The sequence below is a fragment of the Myotis brandtii genome, unplaced genomic scaffold, assembly GCF_000412655.1.
Source record: "Myotis brandtii unplaced genomic scaffold, ASM41265v1 scaffold686, whole genome shotgun sequence".
NCBI lineage: Eukaryota > Metazoa > Chordata > Mammalia > Chiroptera > Vespertilionidae > Myotis > Myotis brandtii.
Window position 1 is genome coordinate 6029713 of NW_005370683.1, and position 12339 is coordinate 6042051.

Sequence of the window (12339 nt, forward strand, 5' to 3'; positions counted from 1 at the left end):
CTACCTCTTAAAACATTGGTCAATGTGACTAGTAAGTTAAAGGGACAAGGTTTCAAAGGTCAAGTTAATACTGAATCTTCATAAATAAGAGAAATCTGTAACACCACAAAATATTTTTTAAGTTTGCACACATGCAAAATTAATATAAATTTCTGAAAAACCAAGAATGGGGAATGTTAAAGCAATGTATTTTTTAACATAAAGCATGCACTTTCTAATACGTTCTCAAATATTTCAAAGTTGTGAAAGTTTGAATTCTAACGCAGTAGCATTCTTCATTAGCTATTCTAAATGCGTTCTAACCAGTACGCCAACCAGATATGGATTACACCTTATTTTCAGGAAAGGTGGAAATAATTCATGACAGTGCTGCCAAACATCTGAGATTTGATCACACCACCTAGTTTTTCTTTAAAATTTATTTTAAACATGTTTCCAAAGGATAAATAGTAAAGCAAATTTTAAAATGTCACCAAAATCCCAAACGTCACTGAAAAAAAACAAAGGAAAAGTAGGCATTGTGTGATTAATTGGCTTAGGCAATTTGCTACAAAATTTTCAAAGTGTGAACCAGCTTTAACTCAAAATAGATTTAAAGTTAACACAGTTGTTTCTAGAGCTCAAAACTGAAACAAGTGAGGATGTGTGCATTGATATTTAAAATACTGTCTTAATATTTTATTAGAAGAAATATACTTCTACACTTTCCCATAATCTAAACACAAACTTTAATTAAAAATATATATAAATCAGTAGAATACCATATTACAAATGCCCGAAAATGCAGAATAAGGATCAAAAGCTGCTTGGAAATATTTCTAATACTTTTGGGGATTATACTCATAATCTATTAAAGATTATGAACTAGCACAATCACTATTGGGGCCATCATTTCAAAATATTTTGCCTATCAAAGCTAGCACCAGGAAAGTATTATGCACATAAAATTGAGAAACACAATCTTTATTTCAGAAAAGCACAGTCCCACAGAGTATTGCTCTTGCTAGTTTAGCTAGTAAAAGGGTCAGCCTGTTTCATTGAGCCATATATCTATCTTTGTCTGAATAGCTTTCCAGTTATTTGGTATCTACTGAAAATTGTTACTAGAATTAAAGACAGATTATCATGGAGACAACTCTTGTTTTCTTCCAAAATGCCAATTAAAATAATGGTACTATTAATACTTTTAACTTACCTTTTATAAAAATTAACATATTCTAATACTTAAAAAAACAACCAAATCCCTAGTCCCTGAAGGCCTAACCCAAACTCCATTATTTAATTCCTCTCCCTTTCCAAAACACAGATTTGAATGTCTAGATTTTTACAGCATGCTTAATGGCCATCATACGGTCACCAAATTAACACTTCATTCATTGTGAAAAGAATTTCATGATGATTGGACAAATGAACAACCGGAAAACCACTGAAGTGAGTCTCACAATTCTACCGTAGTCCCAAGAAAGAGAGGATCGTGGCCACCACTTACTGCAGTCCTCTGGTTGGCACAGATAATTTATCATCTCTGATAGGAAATATTATGAAAAAACAATTTTTACAAAGTCAACACTCTTTTCCACATTGATCTTCTAAATTCAACAAAGAATTTAGACTGCCAAAGCTGTAAATCTAGCAAATGTAAATCTAGCTTCATCTCAACTGGGGGGGGGGGGGGGGGGGGGGCAAAAAAAAAAAAAAAAAAAGAAAAAAACCCCCACGCACAAAGAAAAACAAGCAGCATACCCTTTATTTGGTGATACAATAGGTCAACAGTGTTCCAAAGTTTTGAACACTGAGTTTTACTCATGTGATCACTTGTTTTCTAGCAAAGCAATTTATTCAGATGTGTGCTTTTAAAAATACAGATTAGGAATCCTGCAATTGGTATGTTCTCTTATTAGAAATATTTTTCATGGTAATACATTACTTAACTTTCTATAATTAGAGGGGAAAATCATATAGATCATACTTTATTTTTAGCCTGACAGAATAAAGGTATTATATATATATATATATCTCTCTTCCAAAACCAGTGCACTTAGAAATTTCTAATTTGTGCACTCCATTGTTGAAATAAAAAAGCTGTATGTACATCTTCCACATCCACACTGCAACAGTCCTAGTAGTAATGCATTCCTTAACCCCTTTAGTTTCCCTTGAATTTGCTCTTTTTGGGGGTGGGGGAGGAAAGGATATAGAAGTTACAGTGCAGAACTATTATTTATTTTGAACAAAACATATCCTACGTTAAAAAAAATAATTTTATCAAAACCAAATTTCAATCACAGTTAGGTATGATTTTCAGTTAAAGGTATATGTTGAAATTGCACTTTGCAGATATCTTGACAGTGTCCTTATAGTGCTCTCCATTTCAGCCTATGTTTTTTTCAGTAGACACAGGTTCTTCCAGAGTTTTCTTTTGGCTTCCTTTCCGTGAATATTTGTATTTGTCTACATAGGCTTTAACCAAATTTGCCACTTTAGTAGAATTGACTTCTCCACTCTTACTATGACAAACCTATGAAAAAATGAGGGAAATTTTTTTTTCATAATTAAAAGGAATAAAATGGAAAGCTTTGTGAAAAACAACCCCAAACCAGACATTTTTCCATGTTTCTTTATATCTTATATGAACTTATTCAAAAGTTAAAAAAGCAGACAAGAATTAGAAGAAGGTAGCTCTTATTATTTTAATTAGACTTAAGCATCCCATTATTAAAATAGAGATGTTTCAAAACAATACATACAGAACTACACTAAAGCTATAACTTACTTTATCTACTGCTTTTCGTACAATCTCTTTATATTCTTCCTTGGTGATATCTTTATTTTGGTAAAAGGGCTTAATGGCCAGTTTTACCTCCTGTGCTGCTTTCTCTTGAATTTGCAATTTCTAATAAGAAGAAAATGTATAATTATTATTCGCCCAATTAAATACTTCCAAAAACTTTATTTAAAAATATAAAATTAAAAGCACTGTGCATTTGCATTATTAGAAGGAGCTCTTCAAATATGAATGTTGTAAACACAAAATTTATTTACTAACATACATATCAAACATTTCTAAAAATAATTATGAAATATTACTAGCAACTCATTGGGCATCAACATATCTAGATAGGACCCTTCAAATAATATTTGAATTTAAGACTATCAATAAATTCCCTTTACCACTTATACAATAGAAAGCTTGATTTTTTTCAACTTTATCAGAAACAAAATTATGTAGGTTGCTCTCAACCTTGAACTTGCCTTGTCTGTCTTCGAGCTATCTGCGCTGGCTTCCACTGTAACACTTACTTTGCTTTCTGCCAATTTTACAGCAGCATTAGAGGCTTTGCTGTGACTTGATGACGAAGCATTACCAGAACTTGGTCCCTGAACTGTTTCCATATTTGCTGGGGCTGCTGTCGGAGCAGGCAAGACTGGTGTACTCATGTTATTAGTTACATGAGAAGCACCAGGAATACCCTGTTTTAAAGAGTTATCATCAATTAATGAATTACTTGTACTCAATAGAAATCTCTTAGTTACATATTAGAAATAACATTTTAAAAATTCAAAGCAATTCAATCTTCGTACTTAAGAGAAATTCATATTTCAGGTCTTTTATGAAGAAAAATGAGTAACATTCTTAAAAACAGAGCCCTAGTTAAAGATGTCAACATGACTTTTAAATTATGCATGTTTATTGTAATGTTCTGACACCAACACTAAAAACAAGAAGAGCATTTAAAGAATAGTATCTTTCCTGCAAGGTTCTTTATGGAAATTAACTGAAGTGCCCCCCTTTAAAGATCAGAGGAAATGAGGCAGTGAAGTCAGATGGCTTGCAGTGAGTAGATAGCAGAAAAAGATTTAAGATCCCATATTCTGGAATCCCATTCCCTTGTTCTTCCAACTATATCTTGCTATCAGGATTCTAGAATTTCTGAAATGTAGACATAAAACTATAAGCAACACAATGTTTACAAATTATTCAAATGATCTGTATGCCTCAGAGGCACCTCATTCTTTTCAGCATGGTAATCTGTGAAAATGAGACAGTAATAGCTAATGAATAGCTTTCACTGGCGTCTGACCAAACAAGACAATACAAGCTTCACTAACAGTACTTTATCACAAGTTCCCACTCCTAACAAGTCCAATAAATTAGGGAAAAATTTAAAGCACCCATGACAATTCTAGTTTGGCTCATTATTACCTGGTCCTCTTAATGTGAAAAAACCCGTTTGGAATTTAATAACAGTATATTGTAGACTTGGTAATAAGTAATTCAGTTTCTTACTTGTGGGGAGGGAGATTTAGGAGAAGAACTGTGAAAGAGGGGTTATGAAGATTTACCATAAACCCAGCAATTTTCAACCAGTGTACCACAAGAATTTTTAAAACATGCAATACCTGATGATTTAATCAGGGACACTGACCTTAGATTGTCAAATAAAAAAATAACAGCTAACACAACAATAGCTGTCCAGTCAATGAAAAAAATTTACACCTATTGTTTTTGTGAGATCAGCAAAATATGTATTTTTTGTTGTGCCGCAAAATTTTAGTAATTCGTTTACATGTGCCATGAGATCAAAAAGGTTGAAAATCACTGCATAAACCTAATCAAATAAATAATTGTTTTGGATGACAGGAAGCCCTTTCTTGAATATCTGTCCCTAATCGCTAAATGTTTACAATGGCTATGTTGATTAAACTTGAGTTGCTAAAAACATACCTGCAATTGCTTTCCATCTGGCTGTGAAGCAATGTAGTTGACTTGTTGGGATGGTGGGGGAGGGGGTGGGGGTGGTGGTAGTCCCTGAGATACACTGGTAGGAGCAGCTACCTGCATGAGAGGTACTCCTGTGTGCAGATGCAAGGGTAGCTGAGGATGAATATTAAATGGATTGCGTTGGATGTTCATCAAAGGAGCATGAACACCCATTGGATATGGGAACATATTCATAGGCTGGTGCTGTGCATTCATTTGTTGCTGCATTACATTCATTTGTGGTTGCATCATATTTATAGGTAGCTGAGAACCATCACCTTGTTGGTTTGTTTGGTCTTTTAGGTTAGAATCTATCAAAAGAAAAAGGCTTGTGAAAAATATGTTACAAATTTCTTTAGAGAAGCAAAGAACTGATGGTTATAGTAAAATTTAAATAGCAATGAACAGATTCAGAACATCTAAACCAATCTCCAATTATTTGGCTTAAGCTTGTCATTTCTAAATAATGTGGGCTAATTTTCTAAAAGAAAACATGCAACTAAAATAATTTTTAAGAATAGAGTTACATGATATAACATCCATCAATATGAGCAAAGAATAAGTAGCTCAAGAAACTTACTAAGGAAATAAATACAAATTCATTTCGGTTACTAAATTAGAAAAAAAGTTAATCAATTTTTAATCTTCAACAACTTTTTTCTCACATTGTTAACAAAAAAAGCCAAGAAAGATAAATCTTTATTAGAAGAGTGATTTATATGAGAACAATGATCAAAATAATTCAAGTGTACACATCTGAAGTAAAATAAATAGAACTTAAATCCTGCATAGAAACATCCCAAATTTTTCTATTGTAGTACTTAAATTATACTTAAAATATTAAAGTTTTTGCAAAGTTTCAGGTAGGGGTAGAATGAAAGAAGAAAATAAATACTAATGTGTATATATTTATTTAAAATATAAAGTGACCTGTAAACAATTGGGATTCAATTAACATTATCCTATATAATAAAAGGCTAATATGCAAATTGACCAAATGGTGGAACATCGGGTCACTATGATGTGCACTGACCACCAGGGGGCAGACGCTCAATGCAGGAGCTGCCCCTTAGTGGTCAGTGCGCTCCCACAGGGGGAGCACTGCTCAGCCAGAAGCCCTGAGCCGGCTCACAGCTGGAGAGTGCAGCAGTGGCGGGAGCCTCTCCCGCCTCCGCAGCAGTCACACATCCCCCGAGGGCTCCTGGACTGCGAGAGGGCGCAGGCCAGGCTGAAGGAGCCCCCACCCCAAATGCACAACTTTCATGCACCGGGCCTCTAGTAAAACTATAAAGACAGATCATTTCAATTCAAATGAATAAGGCATTAAACCTATAGTCTCTTTTCTCAAATAAAAGTGTTAATAAACAGAATACATTACCCTGTTCAGGTGTTTCCTCTTCCTGTCTCATCCATCCAGATTGTGAGCCTGAGGAATTCCTCCCTCGTCGTGAATAATAGTTTTGCACATCTGCTGGAAGAGTCTTTCTCACAGCCCAACTAGATGCAGATGTCCACCCGGACCTATCTGCTGGTGTATCAAATGAGAACTCTTGCTCACTTTTCCGCTTATAGTGTTGCTGTTCCACAAACTTGAAAGACTCATTCCCTGAACCATTTGAATTCCCTGAGAGGGGTTTTCGGTTTTGCCACCGATTTTCATTTTGATCTGAATAGACAAAATTACCTCTGTAAGTGCCTCTGCCCCGGTTACCTCTACCACGGTTAGACATCCAACCTGAACCAAAGTTTTTATTCCAAGCATTCCCTGAATTTTCATTTCTATTTTCTTCCCAAGGGGAATCTTTTAACTTTTCTGGATGTCTGGTCCTTGGATCAGGTCCAGAATTTATTGTTTCTGTTACCCAACTGGAACAGTCATTTCTATGTTTGTCAGCAGAATTTGGATCATCAGCATCTGGACTGATGTCATTTTTTTCTTTTCTTGTATTTTCATTCTGTTTTTCTGCGTCGTTCTTTCTGTACCGATCATTTCCTCGTGGACATCTCCAACCATCATTTGCCCATCTTTCCTTCCACCGAGAAGAGTAGCTATCTCTGTCATTTCTACCAAATGATGAACTCTTACTTTTTGTTCTAGATCTTGATGGTGACCTAGAACGAGATCTGGACCTAGACCACCTTCTGGTTCTCCTTTCTCTATCTCTTTCTCTCTCTCTCCTAGGCCCATCTCTATCACTTTCTCTTTCTCTGCTCCGGGACCTGGATTTTTCTGTTGGGGAGGAATCTTTCACTCTTGACTGAGATCTTCTGTTCTCTCTAGAAGTGTCTCTCTTTGGGGAGAGTGACTCTGATCTTTTGCCTTCCCTTGTGCTGTCTCTTTTTGGAGATCGAGACTGTGACTGCCTTCTTTCTCTTGCAATATCCTGTTTTGGGGACTGGGAACGAGATTTTCTCCGTCCTCTTGATGATTCTTTTTTGGGAGATGGTGACTGAGACTTCCTGCTTTCTTTCCCAGTTTCTCTTTTGGGAGATGGAGACTGAGACCGCTTCTTTTCCCGTGCAGTGTCTTTGTTGGGAGACCAAGTTGTAGATGGGGAATGAAATCTAGATCTTCGAGTACGAGGCTTTTTGGCTTTATCTATCATATCTATTGGGTTTTCAAATGGCTGAGATACAGTTTCAACTTTTTCACTTACAGGATCAGAAAATGGCATATTATTTTGAGAACTGTGCTCTGTAGAATTTTTGTTCAGTTGTTTAGCATCAGTATTTACAGACAGTTCAATTCCAGACTCATTCTGATCACTGCAATATGAATCACATTCCATGGGTATCATTTCATTATTGTCTTCACTAAAATGTTTCTGAATCTGTTCAATGTGTGTGTTAGGCAATTCTGTAGATCTGGGTTGTTCAACCAGAGACTCAGCCTTTTCTTCTAAAGATGTGTCTAATTTGGTGTTAAGATTATTTTTTAATAAATTACTTTCAGAGTCTTGAATACTATTGAAATTTTCATTCCCTGAAGTATCACACATTACTTCTGTATCTCCAGTTTCAACAGGCCCAGGCAACTGAATCTCTGAGATCTCAATAGAGGTTTTGTCCACTGTTTGTATAATTCCACCCTCAGAAGATTCTAATTTGGGGCTGCCTACAAGCTGTTCTGCTTCTACTGTTGAATCATTATGATCAATAATTTCTACTATAGGACTCTCTATAACCTCTTGATCATTAACATCTGTAACTTTTTCTTCATTGACCTCTACACCTTTTTCTTCATTAACCATAACTATCTCTGCATTCTCAGATAACTCATCTAGGCTTGGTACAGGTTGGTGTACTTCAATTTCAGATGCTGAACATGTAAGAGAATCATTTGGAGGATAATCTGTACATATATCTGCTTTTACTTCTGATTCTGAAGGTAAAGATATTTGGTCTTCATTTTCTAATACATCACCTCCTTCTTCAGAAATAGTTTTAGAAATATCACTTTCTAAGCAAAAAACATTAGACTCATTATCCGTATTCTCAATTTTTTGAACTTCCTCAATACCTGTATTCTCAACTTTTTGAACTTCCTCAATACCTGTATTCTCAACTTTTTGAACTTCAATACCTGTATTCTCAACTTTTTGAACTTCCTCAATACCTGCATTCTCAACTTTTTGAACTTCCTCAATACCCGTATTCTCAACTTTCTGAACGTCCTCCTCCTCTCCAACTAGAACAGGAGGATCTTGGATACAAGACTCAGAATATGAAGATTCTACTTTTTCCTCTGTGTCATGGTTTTCAGTATGTTCCTCACTTTCTTCTATTTGCTCACTGCAACTTTTCAAGCCATTAGCAGACTTATTTTCTACATTTGTCTGCACAGTACAAGTGTTTCTACTTTCTTCATCTGATAGGTGCTCTTTCTCTAACACAGGTGGTGTGTCAGATTCTGCTGTTTCTTCATCTACTGAATCACTGGAAGATGCTTTTTCAGAAGGAGGTACAGAGCTTCGAAGTTTCTTTTTCAGTAAAGGTGGTTTCCTTCCTCTTCTTACAGACTTCCGTTTGGGGGCCTGTCTTGTTTGCTTTTCTGACTCAGCTGAAGAAGAAACACTTAGAGATGGATTATTGTTATCTGGGGCATCACACCCAGAATTATTTGATGTCGGGGATCTCTGAGAATGAGTGACTGTTTCAGCTCTTGTGTTACGTGTAGATCTCCTTGTAGGAGTTGCTGCTGCAGATTTTCGTCTTGATCCTCTGGTGTTTGATGTACCAGAAGTTTGCTTCTTCTCTTCTCCTTCTTGAGTATGTGCTAATGCATATCCCTTGCAAGAAGTACCTAATATTTTTTTAAAGAGTAAAAAGTAAGTATATGTTTCAATAAATGAGAATAGTTTAGCTTCAGCTTATTTTAGCATAAAATATACATCTATAACAGAGTGAAACAAACTATACTTATGAATCAAATTATGAATAAATATATAGCTATTAATATCTGAGTAATATCAGATATTTATCAGCTTCTTTTAATGCTACTGAAATATGTTATCACAAGATTTGAATCCATGTAGGCAATTTTATAGGGAGAAAAAACACAAAAGAAAATACGTTTGGTCTGATAACTGCCATTTGCTTTATGAATTGTTATTACCTTGGCAAAATGCAATAGAAAACAAGTTGTCACAAATACAGACTCAAATTCTTTGTTCATAATTAACGGGATATGAGATGCTACTTCTAAAGATCTATGGTTTGGACACTGAAGCCCTAAATAGAAGGGAGAGTTCAAATCAGTCCTCGAAAACATTAACTTGTAATTTCTTAAAGTAAAAGGGATTTCTGGTTTGAACAATTTTAAAGTCAAGTCACTGACCAAATATTTACAAAAATATTTAGACTTACTATTTAAACCTTATTTAACAGTTTTTCTAAGTCATCAACACACTGTTTATGAGATTGAAAGAAGCTCTTATTTTTTTAAAAGTAGAAAAGAACTTCACAAACTTTACCAAAATTCTGTAAAGATATGGTATTTGTTGGAAAAAGAGTTCTCGGCAACACAGAAGGGATGAGAGGAAGGACTTCTGTTTCAATATTCCAGGGTATAAAACCAATTCTGTAAATTCGAAACAAAATAAAAACATTTTGTTTAAAAGGTTTAAAAAATTAAACCAGCAACTTTCCAAATCAGGTTTGCAATATGAAAACATGGGGTGCTTTATTTTTTGCCCAAATAGTTAAAAATGTAAATTCAAAATTACTCATTGTTCAAGGGTGGCAATTGGCTGCAAAGAAAAAAACCTTTAAGTGCATGTTTTTCAGATAAATTTATGGTAAATGGAGATCTAGGTAAATATAAAATAGTTGTTTCTCTTTTAAATAATATTTTATCAAGATTTCTAGCTGTTACTCATTTTTTGCTATTCTAAAAAAAGTCACTTGAATAATAAAATGCAAAGATTTTAAGGACACAGTTTGATGACTTTTGATCACTATATATATATCTGTGTAACCACAACCCCAATAAAAAAAATAATAATTTTCACCACTCCAGAAAGCACCTCATGCCCCTTGCACCCCATTCCCTTTCCAGGCAACGGAAGAGATAATTTTGTTGAATTAATCAAATCAAGGTTTTAAAGAAATTAGCAGGATCAAAGGGAAATCAGTCCATGAGTTAATAAAAATTATAAATATTGGCCTGGCCAGCATGGCTCAGTGGGTGAGCATCAACCTATGAACCAGGAGGTCATGGTTTGATTCCCGGTCAGGGCACATGCCCGGGTTGCGGTCTCAATCCCCAATTGGGGGCGTGCAGGAGGCAGCCTATCAATGATTCTTTCTCATCATTGATGTTTCTATCTCTCTTCCCTTCTTTCCTCTCTGAAATCAATTAAAAGAAACAAAAACAAATTAAAATATTGGAAACAGAACTATTATTTGAATTCTGAAGTATTTCATAGATGATATCAGTTTTTGTTACATGTCTTTGTTTTACAACATATTTCAAGACCCCAAGCATCAAAATATGTCACTTTTTGAAAAACCTGGCTTCTGTTGCTATATTATATTTTTAAATTCCTCCATTTAAAGATGATGACTCTTCAACGTTCCCTGTGTCCCCAAGGACCTGCTAAGACCCTGAAGTTTCTGCATCCAAACCCAATCCACTGTTAGCTTCTTCTTTTCTGATTCATATTTGCTCATCACTTCAAGTCTCCTAACAAGACTATTTTATCCAATATAACTTGAAATTCTGGAGTAGGAGGAGAAGCTTGAAAAAAAAATACAACGTGTATATGTACAGAAATATATAACTAAGAAAAAGTTTCATCTGGGCTTCCTAATTTTACTTCTATTTGTGTTGCATTATTCCTAGAGCAAGCATGTCAAACTCGCGACCAGCGGGCTGCATGCAGCCCACAATGAATATTTTTGCGACCCAGCCAATATAACAGCATGTAAGAAACGTTTTAATAAAAATTTTGTAACTTTTACAATATCCTGTTATATACATAATTAATAACAAACTGCAAAGTTCGCGAATAACCGATTACTGTAATCGCGTTGCATTCATTTCCCTTATGTGCGTTATGCACTGGCACATCATTTCTCTCCACTAATACTAGCAGCAAATATTTTAGCAGCTGAATGCCACATCATCAGTCTTGCACTGACTTGTTTGGTATGCACAAAAGGAAATATTTTGCTTTTGGAGAACAAGAAAAATAGGTTTATTTACGTTATGCTTATTAATTTGTGCAGTTATTCAGCTTCTGGTAAGTTAATGTTCAAAAAAATATTAATTTTTATTAAAATGTTCTATTATTTTCTATTATTTTATGTTAACAATTATTCATTTATTTCAGCCCTTTGTATTCAGCACCACTCTATTGAAAAAAACCTACGTTTCTATGAAAATTGAAGCTTTTGTTTTTTGCAGTCCATATAAACTTAAACCTTGTTTATTTGGCCTGTGTTAGCCTTTGAGTTTGACATGCTTCTCCTAGAGTGTGAAGGACCCTATGCAGAACTACATTACAGTGGTATCTATTTATATAAAAATCCTGGGTGTAATGTCACGACTGAGGCTTGACCAACCGGAAGGAAGTCAGTCTCGCAGGGGTTGTCTTGGCCACAGCTGTGCCCTCCCCGAGCTGTTTCCCGGAGCTTTTTCCGGCAAGGGCGAGGTTTGAGGCAGGAACCGGCCCTCGGAGCGTGGACCCACTAAGTCCTGGGTCCTCTTAGCAACAGCTGCGCCCTCCCCGAGCTGTTTCCAGTAAGGGTGGGGTTTGAGGCAGGAACCGGCCCTCGGAGCGTAGACCCACTGAGTCCTGGGTCACTTTGCCAAGGGCTGTGCCCTCCCCAAGCTGTTTCCCACGAGGCCTGAGGAAGAACCCACCCTTGGAGCGCCCAGCAGCAGTCAGTCCTGGGTTGCTGAGGAGGAGGCCACGGCGGCGTGGTAGAACTCTGAGTCTGGCCCAATAGGGGGTGTGGTCGGCCTTCAAACCAGACCCTGACAGTAGGGAGGAGGGAGCCCCATTCCTCACAGAATCCGCTGTTGGATAGCTTGCTGTCAGTGGCCTGCCAGCCAGGAACCCCATTCACCTGCA

The 12339-nt window shown here is 36.0% G+C and overlaps 1 protein-coding gene across 6 annotated transcripts in view; it reads right to left on the reverse strand.

Annotated features, from left to right (window-relative positions):
* Positions 1-1729: 1729 nt before the first annotated feature.
* SCAF11 (SR-related CTD-associated factor 11) overlaps positions 1730-12339 on the reverse strand; it is a 44335-nt gene continuing 33725 nt past the window's right edge. For 3 of the 6 annotated variants that reach the window (XM_014529540.1, XM_014529539.1, XM_014529541.1), the window contains 6 exons: positions 9736-9842; positions 6141-9065; positions 4727-5073; positions 3253-3471; positions 2774-2893; positions 1730-2518 (listed from right to left, as the gene is read on the reverse strand). In XM_014529540.1, the coding sequence (XP_014385026.1) occupies positions 2372-2518; positions 2774-2893; positions 3253-3471; positions 4727-5073; positions 6141-9065; positions 9736-9842 (3865 nt within the window). In that variant the 3' untranslated portion in view covers positions 1730-2371. The remainder of the gene's footprint in view (positions 2519-2773; positions 2894-3252; positions 3472-4726; positions 5074-6140; positions 9066-9735; positions 9843-12339) is intronic. The other 3 variants (XM_005881709.2, XM_014529542.1, XM_014529543.1) reach the window with 3 other exon arrangements.